The 26549-nt window shown below is 53.8% G+C and overlaps 3 protein-coding genes across 13 annotated transcripts in view; 1 reads left to right on the top strand and 2 right to left on the bottom strand.

The window, feature by feature from the left end:
* Positions 1–106: 106 nt before the first annotated feature.
* On the top strand, positions 107–4536 carry SNX22 (sorting nexin 22). 3 transcript variants are annotated; one of them, XM_085071138.1, is made up of 6 exons: positions 123–434; positions 3341–3424; positions 3515–3619; positions 3726–3820; positions 3940–4016; positions 4139–4536. In XM_085071138.1, exons 1-6 carry the CDS (start codon positions 366–368, stop codon positions 4222–4224), a joined length of 516 nt encoding a protein of 171 aa, XP_084927264.1. In that variant the 5' UTR covers positions 123–365; the 3' UTR covers positions 4225–4536. The 3 variants fall into 3 exon arrangements, with proteins under 3 accessions (XP_084927267.1, XP_084927264.1, XP_084927265.1); XM_085071139.1 differs by having other exon boundaries at positions 130–434; positions 3943–4016; XM_085071141.1 differs by lacking the exons at positions 3726–3820; positions 3940–4016 and having other exon boundaries at positions 107–434.
* A 187-nt stretch (positions 4537–4723) lies between these two features.
* PPIB (peptidylprolyl isomerase B) lies at positions 4724–6735 on the bottom strand. The gene is made up of 5 exons (XM_085071137.1): positions 6554–6735; positions 5976–6089; positions 5749–5842; positions 5167–5351; positions 4724–5055 (listed from the first exon to the last, which is right to left on the bottom strand). The coding sequence occupies exons 1-5, from the start codon at positions 6707–6709 to the stop codon at positions 4933–4935; spliced, it is 672 nt and encodes a 223-aa protein (XP_084927263.1). The 5' UTR covers positions 6710–6735; the 3' UTR covers positions 4724–4932.
* Positions 6736–8110: 1375 nt separating this feature from the next.
* CSNK1G1 (casein kinase 1 gamma 1) overlaps positions 8111–26549 on the bottom strand; it is a 108593-nt gene continuing 90154 nt past the window's right edge. For 7 of the 9 annotated variants that reach the window (XM_085071145.1, XM_085071144.1, XM_085071142.1 and 4 more), the window contains 7 exons: positions 26448–26532; positions 24479–24627; positions 22759–22863; positions 19084–19191; positions 16622–16728; positions 14342–14365; positions 8111–11396 (listed from right to left, as the gene is read on the bottom strand). In XM_085071145.1, the coding sequence (XP_084927271.1) occupies positions 11342–11396; positions 14342–14365; positions 16622–16728; positions 19084–19191; positions 22759–22863; positions 24479–24627; positions 26448–26532 (633 nt within the window). In that variant the 3' untranslated portion in view covers positions 8111–11341. The remainder of the gene's footprint in view (positions 11397–14341; positions 14366–16621; positions 16729–19083; positions 19192–22758; positions 22864–24478; positions 24628–26447; positions 26533–26549) is intronic. The other 2 variants (XM_085071148.1, XM_085071150.1) reach the window with 1 other exon arrangement.

Below are 26549 nucleotides of genomic sequence, written 5' to 3' on the forward strand. Positions count from 1 at the left end.
ATGGTGGCATTCCCCTGAAATCCATGGTGGAGCTTTTAGGGGTGTGGTGCTCCTGCCCGCCCTTACCCCGGGTTAAGTTTCCCCCTTTCTCCCCTCCTCAGCCTCGCGTGTGGATTTTATCAAAACCGATACCCTTTCTGCCTTAAGAGAAAAGGCAGCTTGGGCTGACTTCCCACTTTCCTTTCCCTTTATCCCTGTAAAGCCGGGTCCCTGCGGCGCCTCCGCTGCCCTGTCCCCCTGTGCTGTCCTGGGGCCGCAGGACCGTGTCCGGGGTGTTTGGGGATCGTGTCCCTGCCGTGGGCGCCCGGGGCGGTCCCTCCTCTGCTCCGGCCCTTCCCGCCCGCGGCCCCCCCGCGCCCCGGGCCATGATCGCCGTCTCCATCCCCGCGGCGGAGCCCCCGGCGGCTGCGCGCAGCCCCGAGCGGGCGCACACGGTGAGGGACGGGGCTGTGCGGGGCTCGGGAGTCCCTCTGCCGCGGGGGTGGGAGTTTAGCTGCCCACAGGGAAGGGTGGATGGGGATGTCTCCCTCTGCCCCGGGGGCTAGGGGTCCCCATTTGTCCCCAGGCGTCCCCCCCTGCCCCGGGAGTGTAGGTCCTTGCGGTTGGGGAGGTGTCCCTGGTCTGGGGGATCCCAGCTGCCCCAGGACTGCAGGTGCCCAAGTTGCCACGGGGGAGTCACGCCGTGCACGGGGAGGATTTTTCTCCCTCTGCTCCAGGGGTCCCCCGCGTGCCCCGGCTGTGGAGGTCGCTGCCTGTCCGTGGAGAGTCCCTGCCGGTGGCAGACACAGACCCTCTACCTCTGACACGGAGGTGTCCCTGGTCCGGGGGTACCCTCTGGCTCCGTACGTGCGGGATCCTGCCTGCCCCCATCCCCCGTGGCTGCGAGGATAGGGGCGTGACTGTGGGCCCCCTTTTCCCAAGGGATTGGAGGTTCCCGTCTGTCTCCAGGGATCTCCCCTCTGCCCGCGGTGCCTCTATCCTACCCCAGGGGCTCGAGGGCTCTGCCTGTCCCACCTCACCCGTGTCCTGTCCGTCCCCAGGTAGCCCCCTGCCCCCGGGGTTGGAAGACCCCAAATATTCCTGGGAGAATCCCTGACAGACACAGGGGCGTCCCTGACCCGGAGGTTCCAGGTGGAGGTCCCCATAGGGGTCTCTGCCGATGGAGACCCAGTTTCCTTGAAGGAAAGGAGGGGGTGGGGGGCAGGGACAGGGTGAGATTATTTTGGCTTGGGGAGGGTGAGGGGTGTGGGGGTCTCTGTCTGTCCCTGGGGGGTCCCAGCTGATGGGAGCACAGACCCTCTACCTTTGAAAGGGGGGGTTCCTTTCCTTCACCGGGGCTGGAGGTTCCCTAGTTCCCCCAAGTAATCCTGAAGTGTCGCAGCCTTCAAGGTTGGAGGTCCTCAAGTATTCTCGGGGGGTTCTCACCTGCCCCAGGGGTCTCTGCCTGCCCTGGGTCCCTGCCGGGGGCACCCTCTGGCCTTGAAATTGGGGGTGTCTCTGTCCCACAGGTCCCCCATGGCCCAGGGGGTGCAGGGTCCTGCCTTGTCCCCAGGGGTCCCCACATCCTGGGGGTGCCTCCCCCTGCCCCAGGGGTTGGAGGCTCTTCTGGCCCACCATGGGGTCCTGTCATGGGGGTCCCATTCTGGGGGTCCCGTTGCTCCCAGGGGGTCCCCACCTGCACAGGAGGGAATGTGTCTCCATGTGTGTCAGGGACTGGGGGTCTCCAGGTGTCCTTGAGGATCCTCACTTGTCCCATGGGTAGCCTAAGGGCACCCTCTGTCCTTGATATTGGGGATGTTTCTCTACCCTGGGAATCCCCTCTAACCCCAGAGGGGTACACGGTCCCTGTCTATCCCTGAGTACCCCCATCTGCCCCAGGGATGTGTGTCACACATCAGCCCTGGGGGTGGGATGTCCCCAGGCTCCCCTTTGGGTGTCCCCAGAAGTGGCTGTCCCTGTCTGCACGCAGGGGATCCCTGCTGGGGCGAGAGGGAAGGAAAGACAGTGCTCCTCTGCCCCTGGAAGGAGTGGGGAAGGAGCATCTCTGGCAAGGGTGTCCCATGTGTTCCCAGGGGGTCCTTGTCCTACCCCTGTGCTCCCAGGGAGGCAATGTGTCCTTGCCTCAGTAGTGCAGGACAGCACTCCTGAGTGCCCCTGAGAGATCCCTGTCAGAGCTACCCCTGGAATGGTGAAGGGAACCCTGGCCCATGGGGTCCCCTCTGGCCCCACGGTCTTGGTGGGTCCCTGCCTGTCTCTGGGTGTCCCCTCTGCCCTGGGCGAGGGTCACTCCTTGCCGTGGATAGTGGAGGATGTGGGGGTTCTAATGTGCCCAATCAGGATGTCCCCACATCCTTCGGGTGCTTGGGGGGTTCCCAACAATCCTACCTGCTCTCAGGGGTCCCAACTATCCAGGTGAGTGGGGAGGAGGCGGGAGAGAACAGCAGATGGGACCATCTGCCCTGAGGAGGGGAGGTCCCCAGCTGTCCTCATGGATCCCTTTATGGGGAGGGGGACACACAGTCCTGGAAGGAGAGAGGGATGGGGGTCCTTGGCCCAGGGGGTGCTGAGCAGAGGTGCCCACAGGGCTCCTTTCTGAGATGGGTCCTCTGCCCTTCTACCTTGGTCTGGGGGGTCCCCTGTGGCACCTATCTGTCCTCAGGGGTCCACCCTTGAAAGCAGGGGGTATTCCTGGCCTGGGGGATCCCCACTGGACCTGGGGAGTGGAGGGGGGGCCCTTGGTCTGGGGGCTTCCTCTGGCCCTGTGGGGAAAGAAGGGATTCCTCTGCCTTTCCCAGGAGGGTGGAAATCCTTTACTATCCCTAGTTAGGGGGCCTCACCTGCCTTGGGGAAGGATGGCTTGTCTCCCCTTGTCCCATTGGTTTGAAATCCCCATGTGCTGCTTCCTGGTGTCCCAGGGGTGGTGGGGCTGCCTGCCAGCCCCAGGGTCCTGACAGGTGGTGTTTGGTGGGGAGATGGGATGTCACACCTTACTGTGCTCCCCTTGGGGTGGGGGAAGTGTTCCATCTGCTCTTGGGGGTTCTGCCTGGTCCTTTGGTGCCCCCATTGGCCCTGGGCATGTTCAGGCTCTGCCCTGGAGGTTGAGGATCTTTGCCTGTCCTGGACAGTGTGGAAGGTCCCAAGTACCCTCCCCAGGTGTGGGTGAGTTAGAGGCTCCTGCCTCCCCTGGGAGGATGATAAGTGTGGTGAGGATAATGAAGATGATGGGAGTAATAAGGACGGTGAGGGTGGTGAGTACAGTGAAAACAATGGGGATGGTCTAAGGCTGATGAGAACAATGATGGGGTTGATGAGGAGGCTGTGGTGTCTGTCCCCATCACAGGTGTTCCGGGTGGAGGTGCTGTGCAATGGCCGGCGGCACACGGTGACTAAGCGCTACAGTGAGTTCCAGGCACTGCACAAGCGGGTGAGACCCCCCAGCTCCGTGGGTCGGGGACATGAGAGGCCCGGCCCTGTCCTCTGTGGCCTGCCCTGATGGCCCTGCACTCTACCCCAGATCAAGAAGACCTGCAAGGTCCCAGACTTCCCCCCACGCCATGTCCCCAACTGGATGCCCAAAGTGCTGGAGCAGCGCCGGCAGGGCCTGGAGCTCTACCTGCGGGTGAGGAGTGCATGGTGGATTCTGGGTGGGAGTTTTGGGGTGAGGAACACATGGCAGTGGGTTTGGGATGGGTTTTTGGGGTGCTGACCCCTCTGGGGCACTGCAGGGTGTGCTGTACCACAACGAGGAGCTGCCCCAGGATGTGCTGGACTTCCTGAAGGTGCGGTGGTGCCAGCAGAACCCTAAGGCCAGCAGCCCCCCGTGAGTAGATGAGTTCTGCTGGCACTAGGATTGTCCCCCTGCCCTGTGTTAGGCACCCTAAGTACACAGGGTTGGGGCCGATGGGGACAGGCTGGGGTCTGATGTCCTCTCTTCCACAGCAGGACCAGACTCCTGCCCTCCCAGCGCCCCATTGTTGGCTTCTGCTCTGACCCCTATGTGCAGCCCCACAGCACTGGTAAGTAGCAGGGCCATGGAGGGTCCCCAATACCTCCAAAAGGCTCTTCTGGGTCCCAGAGGTGCTTATTTAACAGGGCTCAGGAGGAAACAAGCTGTTCCAGCTTCCCCCTTTCCTTGCAGACTTGCTCCCCAACACTGTCCTCACTGGGGTCCTGCAGGGCCTCTACCTCCACTCAAGCTGTGACCCTGGCCAGGCAGCACCCTGAACCTCTGGAATGCCAGGTTCCCAGACAGCAATCCAGCACCCAGGAATGCACTGGGAGGAAGGGATCTTTGTGGTGAATCTCACTCTGCCTCACTGGGTGAAATGGTAGGAGAACCCAAGGGGACAGTCGGAGAAACCACAGGGATGTCGGGACCTGCTCTCTCACCACCATACAAAGTGCCTTTGTTGGGAGAGCAGGAACCCTGCCTTCCCCCTGATGTTTTGGGCTTGCAGTAGGAGCCTTTGGATGCCAAACAGTGCTGGAAAACCTCTCTGCATCCAGGCTTTGGTACAATAAATCTCTTGGATTTGACTGACTGGCAAAATGCTGTGCTGTGGAATTCCACAAAGCAAACCCAGGGCCAACTGTGGCACTGCTCCCAGCTGGATGAGACATGGAAGAATGAAGAATGGAATGGGGGTGTAAAGGTTGAGGGGTGCATCTGGGTGAGGGATGTGGAGTGATCTGCACCCCTCCAAAGGCAGGAGAGAGGCAGCTCTTTAAAAAACACATTGGTCACATTTATTGGTGCATGTGCTTCTTACAAAAGTGAGGGAAGAGCAGCCTGTGCCCTGTCCCACTGGCTGTGAGGCAGCAAGGAGAGGGGCCAGGCACTGTGATTACAGCAGGACCCAGTGGCCCTGGGGCAGGGGGAGCACAGCAGCCCCCGTCCCACAGCCCCTCACAGCCTGGCAGGGCCTGGTCCCGTCACTCTTTGGCGATGGCAAACGGCTTCTCCACCTCAATGGTGCCACAGTCGACGATGGTGACATCCTTCAGAGGCTTGTCCCGGCTGTCTGTTTTCGTGTTCTCCACCTTCCGCACCACATCCTGGGCAGACCAGAGTGTGAGTGGGACACGTGGGCCAAGCTAGCTCAGCCACCCCCTGCCTGGTCCTGCTCTCCCCGGACCACCAACCCCTTTCCCTCTCCGATCCCTCACCATGCCCTCCAGCACTTTGCCGAACACCACATGCTTTCCATCCAGCCACGGCGTCTTCACGGTGGTGATGAAGAACTGGGAGCCATTGGTGTCCTTGCCAGCATTGGCCATGCTCACCCAGCCTGGCCCATAGTGCTTCAGCTTGAAGTTCTCATCAGGGAAACGGTCCCCATAGATGCTTTTTCCTAAAGGTGGGGACAAAAAGGCCACATTGGTCTTGTGGAATATGTCAGGATAGGGGTGATGGTGGTGGCAGCTCCAACACAGGTTGGCTGGGGGGAATGGGCAATTCCTGAGCAGGGACTAGCACCGATGCCACAGGCATGCATGAAACATGGGCTGCTGGAGGAAGCTGGAAGAACCATGAGCTGAGCAGTGGGGTCATGCCCCTGAGGGACTGGAGCACGAGGCTCCCAGTACCCCAGCACTCAGCTCTGCCCTGAGGGCAGCTCTCTGTGAACTCCATGCCCACTTGTTCCCACTGTGCTCCAGCTCCATACTGCTCCCAGGGACAGCCCTGCAGTGGTTGGAATTGTGGCTGCTGTCTCACTCCAAGACAGTGGCTGGTATCCACCAAGTTACCTCCAGTGCCATCGCCACGGGTGAAGTCTCCTCCCTGGATCATAAAGTCCTTGATCACACGGTGGAACTTGCTGCCCTTGAAGCCAAATCCTTTCTGGGGTGGGGAGGGTGAACATGGAGTGAGGTGAAGGGATGGACCAGAGCTCTGTGGCCCCAGCACAGCTCCAGGATACTGAGCAGGAGCCAAGCAGGGGCAGGTCAGGGCCAGGGCACCGTGGGCCCCTCACCTCTCCAGTGGCCAAGGCCATGAAGTTTTCCACTGTCTTGGGCACTGTCTTGCCAAAGAGCCCAATGACAACACGGCCCACATCCTCCTCACCAATCCGCAGGTCAAAGAACACCTTGGGGGGCAGAGGAAGGTTAGGGGGGATCAGGGGAGCTGATTGCTGGACCAACCCACCCCACAAAGGCCAATCCACCAACTCCAACCAGACCCAAAACCTCACTGGGTGAGGCTGCTTGGTGTCCCGACCTCCCTGGCCGCATCCCCCCATACCAGCCTCACCAGTCACTCCAGCTGGGTTCCCCGCAATTCAAGCCTTCAGCCCAGGCCTCCCCACCTCAGCTTCCTCAGAACTGGGCCAAGCTGTCCCCAGGCCTCCTCCCCCTTTCAGAAGCCCTCCGCCATGGCCCCCCCCGCTGGACCCTCCCTCCCCATCCGTGCCCCCTCAATTCCAGACCCCTCCAGCCCATTCAAGGTCCCTCACCCCCACTTCCCCCGCTCTCCCACGCCCCATCCGGGCCTACCCCCACCCCAAGCCTCTCTCAATCTCCCCCCGCTGGCCCCGCCTCGGCCCCCTCCGACCTTGGCGGTGACCTTGGGTCCCTTCTTGCGCTCGTCCGCGCGGGAGGCCGCGGGCAGCAGGAGCAGGAGGGCCGCGCCCAGCGCCGCCGCCGCCACCAGCACCTTCATCCTGCGCCGCTCGCAGCCCGGCCACAGCGCCCGCCGCGCCGCCGGCATCCGGCCACGCCCGCTGCGCACCCCCGCCTGCACGGCGCCGTGGTACCGCCCGCGCTGTGCGCCCGCCCGCCCGGGCGCGACCAACCGCGGCCGCAGGGGGGGAAGGTGGGACCTTCCGGCCGGGCGGAACGCAGGCGTCTGCCACGTTGCCCCTCGCTGGGCGGCAGCGGTACTGTCAATCAGAAGCGGAACACCGCGGTGATTGGCCACTAAGGTGAGGAGGGGGAAGGGGGCGGAGACGAGAGGTGGTGGCGGCCAATGGGCGCGGCTGGGGGGCGGGAGCTGAGGGGAATTGGCGTTATTGTGCTGCCATGTCCCCGGCCCGGCGTGTCCCTGGTGTGTCCCGCGTGTTTCCCCGGGCCCGGCGTGTCCTCGGTAGCAGCAGCCGCGTCTCCCGGGCCAGGGGGACATGGAGCGGCTGAAGGCCGTGAGTGACGAGCCGAGCCCCCGGCGAGCCAAATGGCTGCGGGTCAATGTGTGAACAGTCGCGTTAAAGAGATGCCACCCGAGAGCCAAACCACCTTTGAGAGCAGCTGTCACTGTCCCCACGCAGGAACACCTGCACCCGAACCAGCATGTTCCCATGCCTGGAACCCGCTCCACGCTGTGATCTCTCATGTGACACATTTTTTCCCCTAATTCCCAGCCTTAAATGTACCATTTTTAGTATGCACTTTCATTTCCTGTTCCCAAAAATTTGTCTTGGGACATGTGTACCCTGATAAGGAGGTGGACCTCAAGTGTTCCCTCCCTGACCCTTGGAACCTGCATCTCCACCTTGGTTTGATATTTATCTTCTTGGAAATTGATGCTGCCCCAGACCTAATAAAAACCTAATTCCCACATGTTCAGCTTACTCCAGGATTTGTAATCGTGGACTGGTTTGGGTTGGAAGGGACCTTCACAGGTCCAACCCCTGCCATGGGCAGTGACACCTTCACTGATGGTGCTAAGATGAACATGGACACCTGCAACACCACAGACACTCCTGTGTGCTTCCAGCCTGGCCTCTCCTGGTATTTAAGAGGAATTCGGGCTTCTCTCACTCCTTCCTTCAGTTTCTATCCCACAGCCTTACCAGGGGGGCAGACCCCAGCACCCCTCTCCCTCTGGTCCCTCTCAAGGGCTGCCTCAGGACAAGGCATCCTGCTACCCAGGATGGCTCAAGTGGGAATGTGTGGACCCAGGGAGAAGGGAAATAGGTGCCACTGTGCCTTGGCTGAGCTCCTTGGGGCCGAACCCCCCATGGCTGTAAAGCACAAAGTGTTAAGAAGCTCCCACAAGGTCCCACCCATGCGTTGTCCCCTCCAAGGGGAGCAGAGGGTGACACAAGAGCCCAATGGAACCAAAGGAAGACAAAACACAAGCGCCATGGTCAGGCTGAGGTAATAAATACATCTATTCATGGAGAACAATGCAGCAGTGCAATGTTTTATTGGAAAAAAAAAATCATCTCACTTGATACCTCAGAAGACTGCATCGCAACGTTGGTGGGCTGACAGCCATGTCAGAGGCACTCGTGCTGGGTGCCCCTGAGAGCCCTCCCCTCGCCCCGGGTCTCCTGGCTGCCAACCACTCCAGCAAGGAGAGGAGGGATTGCCCAGGTTAATGCCCTGCGTCCTACCACAGCATGGCTGGCTCAGTCTGGCTGCGTCTCCTCGTCACCTCGGAGCTCCCTGGGGACAGCGGTTCCCTCAAGCACAGGACTTGCTGTTAACCTGCTTTTTTTTTTTTTTTTTTTTTTTTTTTTTTTTTTTTTTTTTTTTGTTAAAAAGCCACCCCACATCTTTGCCCTTTTTTGAAGAGTCCAACGTACGATTATAGTGCAAGAGGGCTTGGTACAAGTGAGCATTACCAGCATGCTGTGGGGGGACAGTCCTCCCCTACAAACACATCATTGTAGGATTAAAAGAACACCGTATCTCCGGAGAGAAGCTGTAGTGGGTCACTGTGAAACAGCTTTCAAACCAACCCACTTAAAAACAAGGTCAGGAAAGTTTCTAAACAATCAAATACATTCACTTAAAAAAAACAAAAACAAAATGAAACGAAACCAAAAACATTTAAGAACAAAACCTGTTGAGATGGCCCTTTTCCCCCAGCCCTCCCTCACCCTGCAAACACTTACATATGCTGCAACTACAAGCTGCTCCTTGAGTGGAGGCAGCGAGGAATGACCAAACACGGCAGGAGATGCAGAAGGAATCGAGTTCTGGTGACAGGCACTTAGTGGGGCTTGGGAGGGGCAGCAACAGAAGTGTCTCAGGGCCCGGCTCCATCAGCAGCAGGCAAGGTGGCTCCCTGGGGAGCACCTGTGCCCCTGGACCCCCCTCCCAAGATGCCAAACCATGGTTTCCTGCAGCAGAGAGGGGAACACCTGTGCCAGAGATGTGGCTCCTGGGAGCCACTGACAGCAGAGCAGTTTGGAAAGAGAAAGGTGGAACGTGGCCACGGCCGCGTCCTCCCTGTGGCAGGAGGGGACAGGGCCGCATGCCCGGCACGTGCCTCTGGGAGGTGAGCAGTGCCCTTCCTGCCCCATTCCTGCCCCGGCCCACGACATGGCTGGAGGAAAACACTTTGCTAAGAGGGAAGGAGGTGCACGCGTGAGCCAAGGGCTCTGTGCCTCCACTGCGCTTGTTGGGATAAGGCATGGAGAGAATGCAGCGGAGAACGAAGAAGAGACACCCCGTGGGGATCTCAGCCAGGAGTTAGGCTTTTCCACCCTGGCACCACACCAAAGTCTGCCTGACTCAGGAACGCATGAGAAGCAAGACCAGAGCTCCCTGCCCAGGCTAATCTCCTGCCCTCTAGGTCTGCTCCTACCCAGCCATGGAAACTGAACATCATGGGAATGCCACTTTGTAAACTCCAAGCTATACAGATTATCATTAAATCAAATAAACGACAATGAGATCTAGTCTTTCCTTCTCCTCCCTTCTTGCTCTCCAGGATTTTGGTGTAAGCCAGGCCCAAGTTTATGACAAGCCAAGTCCCTCAAGTGAACAGTTCCAGCCTGGAACATGGAAACAGACATGGAAAGACAAAGTCCAAGGAACCTATTCACAACCTCCCCAAAGCTGCTTGAGTTCTCCCCACAGCCCTGCCACCTCTCCAGTAACCCCTGGCAGCCTCAGTCTCTTCCAGTTTGGGTAATGCGGCAATTGGATGCAAGATTTTGCTGCTTTTGTGAATGTGCAAAGTACCCCAAGCCCTTTCCTTGCTATTGGTTTGGCTCAAAGGGGTGCAGGAGAACCGGGGCTGCTCCAGAGGGGGATCATGCAGGTGAACTTGCACCTGTCCCATGCTCATAGAGGGAACGTGAAGGCGATTCCAATCAAACCTATCAGACCATTGGGAGATGGGATCAGTGTTAAGGCATGAAGCATCCTCTCCCCTGCTGGGGAAGCTTTGCTCCCACTGACGTGCTCTTGCAGAAGGTTCCCAACCACCCCAAGGAGGGATTTGGGATGGCTGTCTGGCTGTCCACACTGAGAAACACCCATGCTTCAGGAAACGTCTGTTTCCCAGGAACCTTAGTCCTGATCTACCTCTTAAACCAGCACAAATTCATCCAACTCAGCAAAGCTGATGCTGCTCCCTCTGGCCCATGCCGGGCGACAGCCTTGCGTCTCCCGGCCAGCTGGGTCAGGCACGGTGTAGGAAACCATGGAAAGGACATTCACCGGCAGCTAGGAAGGGTGATTGGTAATTCAAGTATGCTTTCCTCAGCGCGCGGCCCAAGGTGGGCATGGGGAGCCCCAGACTGGCACGAGGGTTGTGGACATTCCCACTCAAGGGCATTCCGTGCACCCCACCGTCCTCCCCGCTGGATGTCTGTATGCGCTGGCGCGGCCACGCAGAGATCCACAGATACAATGTGCATCTGTAAATGCTAAAAATAATAAAAAGTGCAACGACATCAGCTTCTTTAAAACAATCCACACTACTCTGTTACTGTCAGAGGAGGGAGGTGTCAAGGGAGCCAGGAAAAAAACCCTAACCGGAACAGTAGATTGCAAATTTCTCACAGCTTGCACATTACAGTGTAACTGTTCCCAAGGAGCTGCAGAGGGAACCTGTCTCTTCCTGCTGCAGCAGTCAGGCGCTTCTCCCATCAACTCTCCTGCTTGCCCCACATCCTCCTGCCCTCTCCACAGCCAATCGAGCCTATGGGATTTCTCCACTTAATTAAGGAGGGAGGAGGATGGGGGAGCAGAGAGCACAGGGGAGGGAGGGGAGGAAAGTGAGCAGGAACGAAGCACAGTCCTCAGGTTTGCGTGAACAATGCCTTCGCCGTAAACAACGGGAAGGAGGGTCAGCCAGCCAGCCCCCCTCCCAGGGCAACCAAGACCTGAGCCAGCCACAGTCCTGGTCCCAAAAGGAGCTTCAGGCTTGGAGTGAACGAGGGAGACCATTCAGCAGATCCGCCCGAGTGGTTTGTTTTGGAACTTTTTCTTCTCTTTTTGGTTTAAAATGTCACTTTTTTTTTGTTGGGTTTTTTTTGTTTGTTTTTTTGTTTTTCTCTCTTCCTCCTATGCCTCCTCCTCCTCCCCCCTAAAGAGAAGCCCCTTCCAGTGAGACAGGGCAGGAGCTGCAGGCGCGGTGGTTCCTGCAAGGCCCAGGAGGCACTGGTCACTTGTGACGCTGAGCCGTCTTCTTCCGTTTCCTCTTAAAGAAGCAGCAGCACCTGGGGCACAAAGGACAAGGAGAGTCAGCCCCGTGCTCAGCACCCTGCGATGTCCCCACAATGTTCCCACTGTCCCCCCACTTGTCCTCATGCAACAGCACCTCTGCCTGCCCGGCCTGGGCCCTGGCCTGGGCCCCACCATGCTGCCGGGACGGGAGGTGGGTGCTGGTGGGTGACACCACCAGCCCGGACTGGGCGACCAGCCACAGCAAGCTGGGGTGTCCCTCTGCCAGGCCCCACAGTGCCACCTGGGCTTCTCCCTCCCAGCCGGGCTTCTCCCTCCCAGACTCCACTGGAGCAGGAACACAAGGAGCCATCTGGGAAAGCAGTAAAAAAGGGACCATGTTCTTCACTCCCTCTGTCCCACCCCAAAGGAAGTGGACTGGGACAGCGAGCCCTGGCTGCTCTTCCCAGCCACAAGACACATGGTTTTCACCACTGTTCACTAAAAAGACAAGTTCCAAAGAGACCTCGGCTCAGGGACCAGGTTTCTTTACTGAACGTTTCATGATAACCAGAGCTTCCACCTCGGATCAATCACTTAGTGCTGGGATGCAGAACCCTTGCTTCTTCCCCCATCCAATGCGAGGGTGGTGCACAGGATTAGGGGAAGCAAGAAGGATGGAGAGTGGAGGCTGAGGTGGGGAGAGGAACGCCCAACGCAGCTGAACCGTGAAGAGCGGTGGTTTCCCTGTGGGATACACTGGGAGCAGTTGCCCAGATCCTATAGTCCTGCTGGCTTCCTACGGAATTCCTTCATGTTGAACATTTATGTACCTTTCTACCCTCAGCACACTGTCAGGAATGCTCTGCACATCCGTGCAAGTTCTCCCAAGCTGCGTGTCTTTCTCCATCTGCCAGGACAGCCGTCCCCAGAGAAGCCCACATGATGCTGGAAGATTGCTCTTCCAGGCTGCTGGAAGGGATCCCTGTCATAGTAGACCACTGAATCATAGAAGATCCTGAGTTGGAAGAGAGCCACAAGGATCATAGAGTCCAACTCCTGGCCCTGCACACGATAGCCCCAAGAATCCAACCATGCGCCTGAAAATGTTGTTCAAACACTCCCTGTGCTCTGGAAGGTAAACATGAAGATACAAACACCATTTTTTCCCTACAACCATGAGTTGTAGGCTAAAAACATTCAAAACCACTCTAACAACTTCTCCAAACTATTTTCCACTGGGTCCTTCATGGAATGTCAGCATTACACCCCTGTCCTCTCAGAGCTGGAGAAACTCTCACTCTCAACCAGGTGGTTGTCCCTCGGTGCACAAGCCTCATTCTGGGGTGCAAAAGCGATGGGTGAGCACCACCCGCCGTGAGCCGAGCCTGCCAGCACAGATCAACTGCTGGGGAGAACAAACAACTCTCCCTGTGACATGGAGAACTCCCACAGGCCCCCAAGAGGAGGGACCCCTCCTACCACATGGACTCACATCCATGATTTGTCTCTAGGCCCCTGAACAGTTTGGAGGTGGGACACGGAGAAATGCAAAGCCCTTGCCCTTACAGGACAAATGACACCTCCATTGCTGCCTACCCACCCTGAGGTGTTTGTGTGCCATCTCAGCACCCCTGGGCCAGGCTGGAACTCCCACCCCAGGACTGCTCTGGCATTCTGTTGTCCCGGGCCATCTGTCCGCATCTCCTGCTTTAGCCTGTCGCAGTATTTCTCTCCCACAGCAGCCACCTTCCTTCATGGCTTGTGCGATGGTGAGTTAGGGGAACGTCACAGGGAGAGAATGGAGGATGCACGAGTGATGGTTTTGCATGCAGCCGGTAAGGGAAGAAGGGGCTGAGCAGCACTTGACTCCTCGGGCACTGAAAGAAGGGAGCTGACTGACTTCTGGCTGGTTTTCCTTGTGACTGTCTTTTTGGGCTCTTACTCAGAGGTCCAGGGAAGGGTTCAGGAAAGGAAGTCCTGGCAGTTCAGACAGGCAGAGGCAAAACACCAAAATAAAAGGATAAGGCAGGCTGACAATTACAGAACGTGATCTCTCTGCATGCAGACGATGCCCAAGAGAACAGCCCCAGACTACGACACACAGAGAAGCCAGAGATGCCAGAGATATTGGAGGCAATGCCTATGGAGAGCAGGGCAGAGTCAGTCTCCCATCCGACAAGGACATTCCTCGCCGCACACGGGTTTGGTCCTCTTGCTCTGTGGCAATTCCCACTCATCAGCCCTCCCTGGCACCTACAAACTCATCAGAATGTCAGCTTGGTCCTCCACTTACTGGGTATGTGGTTTCCCCAGGGGGCACTTCCTGGGATAACTCGAGACTGAGACACCACAGGTGCAGCTTCAATACCCTGATAAAGCCCCAAGCTGGGCTTGGACCAGTGCTAATCCCACCCTTTCCACCCCTTCTTTCCTGGAGAAACCCATTCACCTGCACCTCAGCTGGATGGAAAGGAGCCACCTCCCACCTATCACCTCTGAGTAGGGACTCTGTCACTAATGAGGACTCCCTGGCCTCCTCTTTCCATCGTCTCTGGCCTGTGCTTCTCCAAGAGCAGACTTTCCAAAGAAGCGACTGGCTCCTCTCCTCGATACCCAGTGCAGGGTTTTCCCTTTGTAACCGTCTGCATGTGGAATTCCTGCAAGAGGCTCAGCCAACCTGGGCTGACTCTGCCCAACTCCATCAGGCATCATCTGCTCACAGACATAAAAGTTTGGGGGAGATGGAAAGCCAAATAGGAAAGGATTAAAATCTGATTTTGCATCCATCCATTCAGAGATCAGCCAAATCCCTTGGCCTAGTGTGGCCGGTCGGACACAGCCCATGCCCTCCCCAATATTGCATGTGGTCCTAAAATCAAAACAGCTCTGGGTTGGCTTTGACTTTGTGCCTTTTTAGCATTTGGTGGGTTTGGTTTTGCCAACCCCAGTCTAGCCTGGTCCGCTCCCCCTTGTATGTGGACTGGAGAGAGGGACTCACCACAAGTTGAGCATTTTCAGGCAGCTACAGAGAGTGTAGAGAAAAAACACAGAAAGGAAGAAAGAGCGATTAGTTCACAGAGGTGGGATGGAAACGAGTCACCGCAGCCATGCAAACATGCAGTGCAGAGCGGCAGACACACACCAGGCCTGCCCGCCGCCCGCCCCAGCACTCACACCACTCTGCCCTCGCCTCCTCTTCCAGGGGCACGAGGCCTCCGACAAACATCCGTTCTCCACGGAGGCACCAGCCCCGTTGGGTTCTTATCTGGGGCTGGGATCAGAAATGGACTTCAGGCCACCATCTGCTCTTGTCCCCTGCAGTTCCAGCAGCAGAAGGCCCTGATGATCGATCTACATGTGGGACCTACCCGCTAGCGAAACCCACAGCCAGAATCCAGAGCTTTTCTCCAGCACATCCCAAGCAGAAGCATTGGCATGGCTCTGCCTGTGGAGTGACAGGGAAAGCCCTTCCCACTACTGCACATCATCTCAAAACCCAGAGCCCAGCTCCAGCTCCAGCTCCAGCCAGCTCTCTCTGGCACCCTTTTCTGCAGAGCAGAATCCCAGAGTCCTTTGCCTTTCTCGCGTGCCTGAGGGGATTCGTGATCAGAGATGTGACGGAAGATGAAGCTCTCTGTGGCAAGCAGAACGAAGTGATTTATGCTTGGGAATTACAAGAGACCCCAAACCTGTCAGTGCAAAGCAGCTTATGCTCTGCTTGTCAACACCTCCAAAACCAATCTAGGAGCATACAAACAAGGGCTGGAGAGAGACAGGACAGCTCCATGTGCTGTGGGACACGGCCTGGGCTGCACAGCCCCTTCCCACCTGCCTTGATGTCTCCCCTGTACACAGAGTGGGGGCTGGACCTGGCCTCACTGCACAAACATAGGCTGGAGACGTTCCTGGTTCTTCCTTGCACTGGGTTGTTGGATGAGGAACTGTTGCCCCATCCTAGGGGGCCTGTTGTCACCCTATTGAGGGTGACAATCCCCCCCATCTACATGTCTGGGAGGACCCCCTGCAGAACCCATGATGCCAAACTGAAGTCTGCCGTCTCTGCTGGCCACACAACCCGTATCTGCCAGGAATGTTGCCCACTCCAGAAGCTGCTCTTCAAGATGTCTCCTACCCTGCTGTGCTTGATGAGGAGCCTGCACCAAATCCAAAGCTTCCTGGGGAGGAGAAGGTGTGTCTGTTGCTGCTGGGATCAAGGCCAGGCCAGCTACCAGTGAGCAAGATCCCACACAGATGCTTCCTAAGGGATTGGGGAGTAGAGAGCAGAAGACCTTCAGGACAACCAGCACATATGACACATATCTAGGGACCTTTTCCATCCACACACCCGTCCTCACACCTGTCACTTTTCCTCTCCACCCAGAAATGCCCACACAGGTTGAAGAAAAAATGGAGGACAAGTGGCGCTAGTATCACCCAGTCAAATAATAACCAGGCAGCTGGGCCATGTCCCAGCACTGACCAGTTCAAAGGCAGCCCTGGGCCTACTGGCCCCTTCCTTGGGCAGTCCCAGGATTCTGTGGTGACCCTGCAGTGACCACAGTGTCCTGGTCTAGCTCAGAGGCAGTGAGAAGGTGCCACGTTGAGGATCATGCAAAAGGTGACACGATGGAGCTGGGTGCAGCACAGGAGCCAAAATGGTCAAAGCAGCAACTCTGACAGCAGTTTCACTCCTGACCACAAGCTACAAGAGACGTCAGCTTAGAGGAAGCACGTTCTCCTCCACAAGCTGCTTCTGGTTCCTCTCACTCAGCTTTCACAGGGCTGCACCAAGAGAACCCCCAGGGAGAACTACTCATCCCTGCAGGAGTTACTTCTGGACTGTTCTGGATACCTGGCACCCACCTCTCACAGCCAGAAATGAAGTGACAACTCTCAGACCAACAATCCGTTTGCTGAGCTGTGCTCGAGCTACTCCTACACTCTGAGCACGAGAGCACAGCATGTTCTCCCTCTGGAATTGGGGACGCTCACCAGGATTCCTCAGATCAGCTCCTGGTATTTTGGTATCTGTGCTACTGAAATGTCTATCTGGTAATACACGCTCTGAGTAAGAGTTAGGTTTTCCAGGCATGACAAGTGTCAAAGAGAAGCAGCAGCAGCAGCACTGAAGGCACCATGCACAAAAGCAGCAATATGCAAGGAAAAGGGCACGGGACATGAGCATCGAGGACTTTGTCACAGGAAAATGTCCCCACTCGCTTCCCAGGAGAAGGATTAATGACCAACCAGTGGAAAGCCTGTTATAAAGCAAACATACTTAGCTTCCTCCACCACCTCCACCTCTGCCTGAGCTGTGATGGGTGCATTGGAGTGTGCTCCCGTCGGGTCGTCCACATTCAGCTCCCCATTGGTCGAGCTCACCACCTGCAACACAAAGGAACACCCCGTTCACGAGGCTCCCTGGCAAGGGATGCTGTGGGAATGGGAAATCTGTGGAATAACTGTTTGCTCCTGTCTCTGCACCCTCTCAGAGGCTGCTGGGTTTCCTGGGTGCCTTGAAGTTTCCAGGCTGGAGCAGCCCAAGCAGAGGAGCAGGCAGGGGCCTGTTTTGTGTTCCCTAACCCACATTCCTGTGCCCAGCACACGACTTGGCCCCTCCGGGAGCGCACGCACTGGTGTGAGCACTGACTGCCAGCCTTGCCTATACACATGAGCTGTAGGATGCGGATTATTTTCTACTGACACTTTTACAGGTGAGCAGCTCGGTCCTGTTGCCTGCCAGCACCATGGGGAGAAGCCTCATTCCTTAAGTCTCATTCCTTACATGGCCAATTTTGTGAATTACGTCTTCGCCCCAAAGCTACGGACACAGTCTCTCATCTCTTTTTGCCTCACACCTGCCATGATGGCTCACTCCAGCTTTTCCATTACAGGGATAACCATCCAGCTCCCCAGCTCCCAGCAGCTCCACATAATTTTCAGGATAATTAATCACTGCTCCATTACCACAACAACCCCCAAAGCATCCTGGATGGTACGAAAGTTTGGCTGGCCATTCCGTGCTTCACCTGGCTGTTGGCACAGGCTCCTGCACCTTGCTGTGAAAACCAGGAGCTGCTCCTGGCTCCAGAGCTGAAAGGATACCTGGGTCCACGCCCCGCTCCTCCTCTTCACCTTTCTACAAAGTAAAAGGGGCATCTCCCATGGGGTGGGGATAGGCGTGGTACCCAGAACTCCTGGTGGCTCCAGATGACCTGACCAGGATATCCCACCAGGGATAAAGGGAAGGAAGCCCTCTGAGCAGATGTCCCCTAGTCAGCATATTACCTTGATTTTGAACACTTCAGTCCTACCAGGAGCTGCTGTTTTTGCTAACCAGGACTTGGCTCATGTGGTGCTCAGAGCTATCCTCGAGTGACAACCCCTTGGTCTTCACTCCTTCTCAGACTCATCAACCCTGGGCTGCCCTGGGTTCTCCAGACCCCCACGCTTCCCACGCAGCTCTGCAGAACACTGGCACTTAATCGCGCTGTTCCCAGGGCTCTTCCCACACTTTGTTCAGCTATTTGTTAAACTCCATTTTACAAAAGGCTTTGATTTTCCTCCTCGCTTTTCACGTGCTGCCACTTCATTTTCATGTGGCAAATTTCATCTTAAAGGGAACGGCAGCTCAAACGTGCTGACCTGCCAGGGTCCAGCACAAGTGGGGCGTCTGCTAAGGAACAATTCCAGCCTCTGCAGCCCAGCAGCCACACACAGCACATTTCCTGTTCTCAGCTGCAGATAAGCAGAATTTTAATCCTTGCAGTGGCACAAGGAGCTCATACACTGCTCAGATTGGCAACCCTTCCCCTCTGATTCCTAGGGCTGCTTCAGTGCTGCTGTTACAAGGAAATATTCCCCTCACATAAAAAAATATGAATAAAATCATCTACTCTGTACTGAAGTTGTACAAACACAGAATAGTTTGGATCAGAAAGGACCTTCACAGTTCATCTAATCCAACCCTCTGCCATGGGCAGGGGCACCTTCCACTAGACCTGGTTGCTCCAAGCCCTGTCCAGACTGACCTTGGACAATTCTCCAGGTCCCTCTCTGCTCACATCTGAGATCAGAGCTACACATTCATCAGTTCTTCCTTATCTTTGTTTCTGTGCTACTCAGTAAAATACCTTTAAATGAAAAAATGGACCATGGCTAATCAAGCCAAAACCACATTGAACCCAGAAGGTCCCTCAGCAAGCCTGAGTGACAACCAGGACAGGTAGGGCTTCACAAACAGGAATTTTTCAGGAATTTAAAAACACTGGTAGTGCGAGTTCTAACACTGTTGCACATCCTCTGCTCATCCCCTTTCAGTGCAACCATCCGGATACCCACCTTGTGCCCACCAAGCCCTCACATTGGTGGTGGTGGTCTGCTTTGGAACAGCTCAACTCTTTTCACAACATTAATGGGAATTATGTCCAACAAACCCTACTTCAGCTGCTTGTACTGCCCTAGAGCACCTCCAAGATAAGGTAAAAGGTGCTTTATAGACCAGACCTACTAATACACACTCCTTTCTGTCTTCAGTTTAACGAATTGGATTCAAAACAGATCAAAAAATTTCACTGAAACCATAAAAACCATGGTGCAGGTCCCTCCCAAAGCACAGCTTGAGAGTGACATAGAGCACAGGACCAGTGAAATCGCTCTACTGACCATGACATTGCTGCAATTTGAGGAGAATTCAGGGGGTTTAACACAAGGACTACACACAACAGGAGGATGAGGTACCTGTACTGATCCTCCGTGTCGATCTGCAGCCAAATGAGATGTCAAGTACGAGGTATTTGTCTGGCGGCTTGGCTGGATCTCCCATTCCCCTCGGCGATCCGATGACGCCTGCTCAGGAGTTCAGGAGTATGAGAGAAACAGAAGAGAGGGCCAAAGGTGAATGAGGAGAAAAAACAAAAGTGCGTTGGTTAGTGAGTTAGTTTCTTTGCAAAAAGCAAGGCACTTACACTTTTAGCTGGGCTAAAATTCCCCTCTCCCAACTGCACCTCATTATTTACTTCCATGGTGGCTGCAGTGATCCACTGTGGGAGTGGATTTCGTCTCCTCTAGCTGCTGCATGAAGGGAAAGGTCTATACTGGAATTTATTTCTTTACATAGCTTCCCTTCCATGGATTTCAGCACAGCCACAATCACTGACAGTATTTACGTCTGTCAGGCCACACACACCAGAGCACTTGGCATGGCAGCAGGATGGGATTCACAAGCTCACCCTCCCTTGAATACATCTTTTTAAACTCAAATTTGCAACATAAACCAAAGCCAAACATTTCATTTCACTCAAAGGCAGTTCTACACACTGATTCACCTGAACAGTGTAGAAGGAAACATCCACCACACCTGCGTGACTGGAGAGAGGGTTGGGGGCTTTTTGTGTTTCTGCAGAAAAGTAGATAAGAAACTTTGGCTAGCAAGTTTCCTCTTCGTCCCCAGCAGATGCAAACATCAGGTGATTTAAATTATAAGAATTTCATTTGTTTTATTAGAAGAATCACTTTGCACTTGCATGTGAAGCTCTGGTGGGTCACCCAGCTTTGATGACAACACATCCAGCGCTCACCTAAGACCCAGGAGGATCTCAGCAAACCTGAATCCAACTGACCAGTGGAAAGAACGCTTCCCAAAGCTGGGAAGTGTGGGACAAACAGATCTGTGTTAGCCTCAGGCCTCATCTGAATGAGATACTACAGATCTGTCCAGGAAACAAGAGGTTCCAGTGAATAAACCCAGGTTATCAGCAGTGAAGGTGCACCCAGAGAAAGACTCGAGAAACTTTGGAATAAACTTCAACAATCACTAGTAAATTGTCATTCAACTAGAGCAGCAGCACATGCAAAAAGTAGGAGAATTAAAAGAGAAGTCTCCATAAAACATCCATCACTGTTCCCTTTGCTCTGACTCCCTCCCCAAGTGATCCGGCTGCTCTTCCAAGCATGCACCAAAACCAAGTGCTATTTCCCTAGAGGTGGTTTTGTTGTAGGATCACAGAACAGAGTGGGTTGGAAGGGATCTTAAAGATTATCTCATTTTATCAAATCTTCTCACTATATATTCCTCCCATCAGCCTGAGACACTGCTCACACCTTTTGTCCTTGGTGATGCCCAAAGGAGAAGCGTCTCCCTTGGAACATTTTTTCATGGCTGTGTTTCACAAGATTAGGAACAACTGGAAAATTTAAATACAGGTTTTACGAGCTAGTGGAATGCACATCTTGAGTGCTGCTCCTCCAAAGCATCAGGTGGCTTGACTAGCCCAGGGAATGAAGCCACATCAGTGCTGGGAGAAGCAGGCTCCTGCCTGGAAACCGTTTCCAGGAAAGGCTCCAGTAGCCACCAGAGACATATTCATCTCTTTTAGCTTTACAGCTAAAAGTTGTACATGGTGACAAACCATGTTTGAAGTTGGCTTGAGCTGAGCCCAACGCAACCCAAGAAGTGACACCGAGGAAGCGATGCTTTGAAATTTAGAATAGAATAGAATAGAATATCCCGAGCTGGAAGGGACCCACAAGGACCATCAGTCCGACTCCTGGCCCTGCACAGGACATCCCAGCAATCCCACCCTGTGCATCCCTGGAGCACTGTCCAAACACTCCTGGAGCTCTGGCAGCCTCGGGGCTGTGACCATTCCCTGGGGGGCCTGATCACTACCCAACCTCGCTCCGGGGGAAGAGCCTTTTCCTGATATCCAACCTAAATGTCCCCTGACACAGCTTGGGAGCATCAAGTTCCCAGTAACACTTATTACCTCCTACCAGCTTCCAAATCACATGGTAGGACTAAAGACAGAGGGGAAAGAACTCACCCATCTTTGATTAAAACCCTTCACTTTCCAGAGGAAAAGTCTACAAGGAGGAGATCCCATATCAGCTCTTTACTGGGAGTCAAATAACGTAAGAGAGAATATGCAGTTATTACACCCATGATCAAAAATCAGGCCATTCAATCTGGAGACCCAAATGCCTCCAATTCACTGCTTGAGATGTTAATTTTTTCCCTTTTTTCTTTAGAGAAATACTCTGCACAAGACTTTAAAGGAACATCCCTCGGAAGAGAGTTGTTTGTGTTTTGGTGAGAAAAACCTGATTTCCCCCATGTTATATTAAATGACATCATTATCATCCTAAGTACTGTTTAGGTGAAAATATGACAAAACTTGCTGTGCAATCCAGCATCTGGACTATCTGTGCAGCTCAGGAGAACAAGGCCAGTAGGCTGCCTGCATATTTTGGGATTTCTTTGGGCCTTTGTGAACTAAAATGCCTGAAAATTAAACCAGGTGTCACTGTCCAGTCAAGGAAACGCAATGCTTCACACGTACATGGCATGAAGTCCTGTGGTCAAGGTGGACAATGGCAGACTGGCTGGACAAGCCCCCCCAAAAAACAGGGGGTTAATGCATCCATCAGGGAATTTATTAAAGCAGAAAACTGCATCAAGGCTCACACACCAGCCCACAATTATCACCATGCTGCAAACAACCCAGCTTCCTACAGCAACACTTCCAAGGAGGGGTCATCTTGACTGTACCTGACGGACTGGGATGTCTCCTACTCTGTGTCAGCTGCGTGACCCTTTCAGAGCCAAGGAAAGCTGAGCCCGGAAAGGTTGTTACACCCCATGCTTGGTTCTGCAACCACAAACACCAGCTCGAGGAACTGAGTAGAACATGGAGGTTGGAGGAGCAGAATGAGCCTGGAAACACTCCCTGGGAATAAAAGCAGCAACAGCTCCAGCTGGGAGCTGCAGTTGGAGACCTACTGAATGTCTGAGAATTCTGGTAACACAAAAAATCCAAACTCTCAACACCAACAAAAGAGTACAATGAGAAAGGAAAAAATGGGAAATTCAACTTCCAAATGTTGCAGCTCATCCATACCATAATGTCTTCCTTCTGTCTCTGGTCTGCCAGTCCTTTGTGCTCTGCAACACTCACACTGTGAACTGGACACTCTGAGAAGAACATATGGGTGCTCTTGGGACACACATTTCTATCACAGCCGCACGCTCCGTGGGCAGAGGGCACCTGGGAACAGGCTGCCATCAGCACAACTCTCAGTCTGCTCCATACTCCACATACTATGAGTAAAAGCACCCCAAAAAATATGGTATTCAGGACCAGGCGGGATCATTGACTTAACCTGTTTACCCACAAACTACAGAAAAACAACCTGTTCCAAACTGGACTGCGGCTGGCTCACGATCCTGAGGAATTCCACTGGTCAATACCTAATTTTAACAACCTGTTGCTTTGACAAAATTCTCAAACCACCATCTCTAAACTAAGCAGGAATTGTCTCTGCCACGACCAAGAATCAGTCCCAGCCATCTCTAACGCCATGTGGCTTCTGCTTCTCCAGTGCCAGAGGAATTGGGAGAGGAGCCAAGCAATGCACCTGATTGCGAAGGGCCTGTTGCGATGGTCGATCCCGGTGGACATGGCTGTCTCTTGTCACTGCAGATGTCCCAGAATCTACATGGACAGATCCCACAGGAGTAGGCTAGAAAACAAGTTGTTGGTTAGGGCAAAGACTGTCACGTGCACAAACCCACCTTGTCAAGCCGGTAGGAAGCAGAAAAACATCGAAACACTGCCCAAAGGAGCCAAGGAGAATTACAGCCAGGGCTATAAAATCCCCGCGATTGACGGACAGGAGATTTGATGATGGACACCAGTGCCAAATGTCTTGTATAAAAATTAAGAAGATACAGTTAGGTGCCTCTCTTGATGTCAGATCACACCTAGTGCTTCTCACACAGGATTATTACAACTGAAAAGGTACAGTCTTGTTTTCCTCATCCCATCGTCTCACCACTTGTAAAAATCATGCTTGCATAGAAACAGGGTGTGTTAAAATTAAAGCTTCATCTGCTCTCTTCTCACCAAAGTCATAATCCCCGCTCCCAACATCAAGATCTCCATGGCAACCACCGCGGTTGTCAGCAACAGCACGCTTGTCTTACAAGGTGCTCTTTATCAATTGCCTTTGTAATTAAAGAAAAATGAGGAGGAAATCTTGATTCACAAAGGGAATGATTTCTTAGGAACTCTGTTGAGCACAGTAAGCACTGGGAATGCTAAAATATGGTTGGGACAATAAAGCACTGGCAGAGGTACCAAGTTTAGCACTGACGGCACTTGATCTGGCACCAGTGACAATTCATTTACAGATGTCATTACTGGTCTTTGGGGTGGGTCATGAGCAGAAGGACCCAAACCAAAGAGCTTTAGAGTCTCATACCGTATTTTCCCATGACACATCCTTTGCGCCAAGGTCTTCCTGAGTTTAACTGGCTTTTGACAATAAAAATGATGCAACGAGATCAGGGTCATGGTCCCCATGGAGTCATGGAACTGCTAAACAGAAGTTGATTACTCCCACATTTCCTTGACAGGTGTTGTACAGAGCTGGTTCAGCCTCTGGACTGTCCTCCAAGATATTCAGAGCTCAGGATGGCAAGTTTAGATTAAATATTTGGGAGAAATTCCTCCCTGTGAGGGTGGTGAAGCCCTGGCACAGGATGCCCAGAGAAGCTGTGGCTGCCCCTGGATCCCTGGAAGTGTCCAAGGCCAGGCTGCATGGGGCTTGGAGCAGCCTGGGATAGTGGAAGGTGTTCCTGCCTGTGGCAGGGGGTTGGAACAAGGTGGGCCTTAAGATCCGTAGCAACCCAAACCATTCTGGGATTCTACTATTCACTGAATATCCATCAGAGTCCTGTCTGGATCTCCTGTACCTTTTTGATGAGAACATGACCATGAAACCCCATTATAGGGGTTTTCAATGATTCTCCTGCTCTAAGATGGATTTTAGATATTGGTCTCCCATCCTGTGCTAGACTAGAGGGAATTCACTCTCATCATGTTCGTTGTCACCAGCAGGAAAATGAGCCTTGAATGTCCAGAGAGGTGAGAAGGGGCCTCTGTCCTTCAGGAAAATTCCGAGGCACTGCAAGAACTCCCTGAACACAATGTCAGGACTTCTCACCGTATTGAGGATCGAAAGATTTGATCGTAAACCCCCACTGGCACTAATTGGCATTACGGGGAACAAAGAGGCAGTGGTCAGGAAGCAGCACCTGGAAGGCAAGGCATGAGATTTTGCGAGGACAACTCACAATTGGCCTGCCGACCCAGTCGTAGGCGTAGTCAAAGGTGTAGCCTTTCTTTTCAAACAGCTCCGTGAAGATGGTCCGTAGGTAATCGTAGTCTGGTCTCTCAAAGAAGTCTAATCGCCGGACGTAGCGGAGGTATGTGGCCATCTCCTCTGTGGGAGAAGGGGAAAAAGCAGCAGCTTTTATTCTGAATCTTCCAAATAAGTTGATAGAAACCAAGGTCTGGGCTGCCAGCGCTACCTCTGGCTTTTCCCCTACAAGTTGTAGTTTTTAGTAACAGTCCCCAGTGGAAAACAATTCAAACAATTCCACTTCTCAAGCAAAGATGGAAGTCTATGCTATATATTTGTATAAAAATTAACAGAGTGAGAAATAAACTCACTGAACGTGGCAACAGGCTGCTCACAGCCATTTAGAATCTTGTTGCCCAGAGCAGCTGTGGCTGCCCCTGGATCCCTGGAAGTGTCCAAGGCCAGGTTGGATGGGGGTTGGAGCAACCTGGAAGGTGTCCCTGCCCATGGCAGGGGTGGGCTTGGAATGAGCTTTAAGATCCCTTCCGACCCAAGTAAGTCTGGGATTCTGTGATGCCATGTTTCTATAAAATAGCCAGACATTCATCTAGGGAAGGAAAGCAGAAGATGTTGGTGGGCTCCCAAGGCATGCCTGAGGCTCCAGCAGCAACCAGGGTCTGGCTGCCCAGAGCATGGTGGTGCCTGATGTCATGACATTGACAGTGCCTGAATATTCAAAACTAGATTAGAGGGGAGGCTCCAAGGTTCATTTACCTGAAGAGGGTTAATTTATAGACCAGGGTTTGGTTTTAAGCTAATTAATTGCTTTCCTGCATCTGGGTCACACTTTGCATGCACAGAATGTTGAGCTTTGGGAACTCATGTCCTGTCCCTTCACAGGTTTCCCTTGGTTCATGTATGGATACGAAGAGTGGCCTTGCCTTCAGCTGACAAAAGTGAGAATAGAACTGCTTATTGATACTTAACTCTGTCTGTGGCTTGCTTTTCCATGGAGGTAAAGAGGGGAAAAAAAAGGAGAAGAAAGAATCCCCTCTTTCAAGTACCTCCAGAAGGTGGAGAACAGCCACTTTCAGGCAAGGAAGAGACAGAAGTCAGTTCTCTCATCTCCCATCAGCCCAGACCTGAAGGAAATGTGAGGAGAAGTATTGGGAAAAAGATGAGAACAATCAACCTGAAACTGTCCTGCTTGGAATCAGGTGGATTTTGGAATGACACATCTGGGGAATTACAGTGACTTAAATGAACAATGATCCTGTTCCAGGCTTGCTGCTCCTGATGCTGGGAAAGAGCCGTGTGGCACAGTGGCTCCTACAGGAATGGGATTAATTGTGGGTGCTCTCCCTGGTGTCAGGAATTCAGAAACTGCCACCCCCAAAACCTCCCAGGCCCACTCTGTGGCCAGGGGACCCTGGGGAAAGCTCTAACTCTGTACTCTGCTTTCCCAGCTCCAACATCTGTTTAACTGGAGATAAGGTGTTGGGCTTGGCTAGAAGCATATCCTTAGAGCACTCTCCTTAAAACTGCTCCCAGAATGTGGAATTCATGGACTCATACACCATCCCATCTTCCAAGCTGGCCACCTACACCTGCAACACCTGTAAAACCTTCCATTTGGAAAAGAATTAACTTGGTAGTTCCAACATGGCCATTTGGGAGAGGGAAAATAATGAGGAGCTCTTTTGGAAGGAAGCCAAGAAGTAAAGCAGGCACACGAAGCCTTTGAGCATTGTCCAGCCTCCTTGATGAGAAGAGTTTTGTTCATTTTAAGACCTCAGGCTCTGCTAATTTATAGCGGCAGCTCCAGTTGTTTGCCAGCTTGAGGAGCAACATGATGGATACATGTCGTCCAAATACTTTCTGCCAGAGGAGCTCAGGCCCATCCTATTTAACAAGTCATGGCCACCTCCAGCTGCACTCACACAGTCCCATCAGGGTTTTACCTGGAAAGTTCTCACAGAGAACTTCAACCGGAGTGTTTCTCTTTGTGTCCCCAATCTTCTGATACCTCTCTTTTAAGGTGTCAGCCTGCAGCGCACAAAGAC

The sequence above is a fragment of the Lichenostomus cassidix genome, chromosome 10, assembly GCF_008360975.1.
Source record: "Lichenostomus cassidix isolate B80296 chromosome 10, HeHo_3.0, whole genome shotgun sequence".
Lineage (NCBI taxonomy): Eukaryota > Metazoa > Chordata > Aves > Passeriformes > Meliphagidae > Lichenostomus > Lichenostomus cassidix.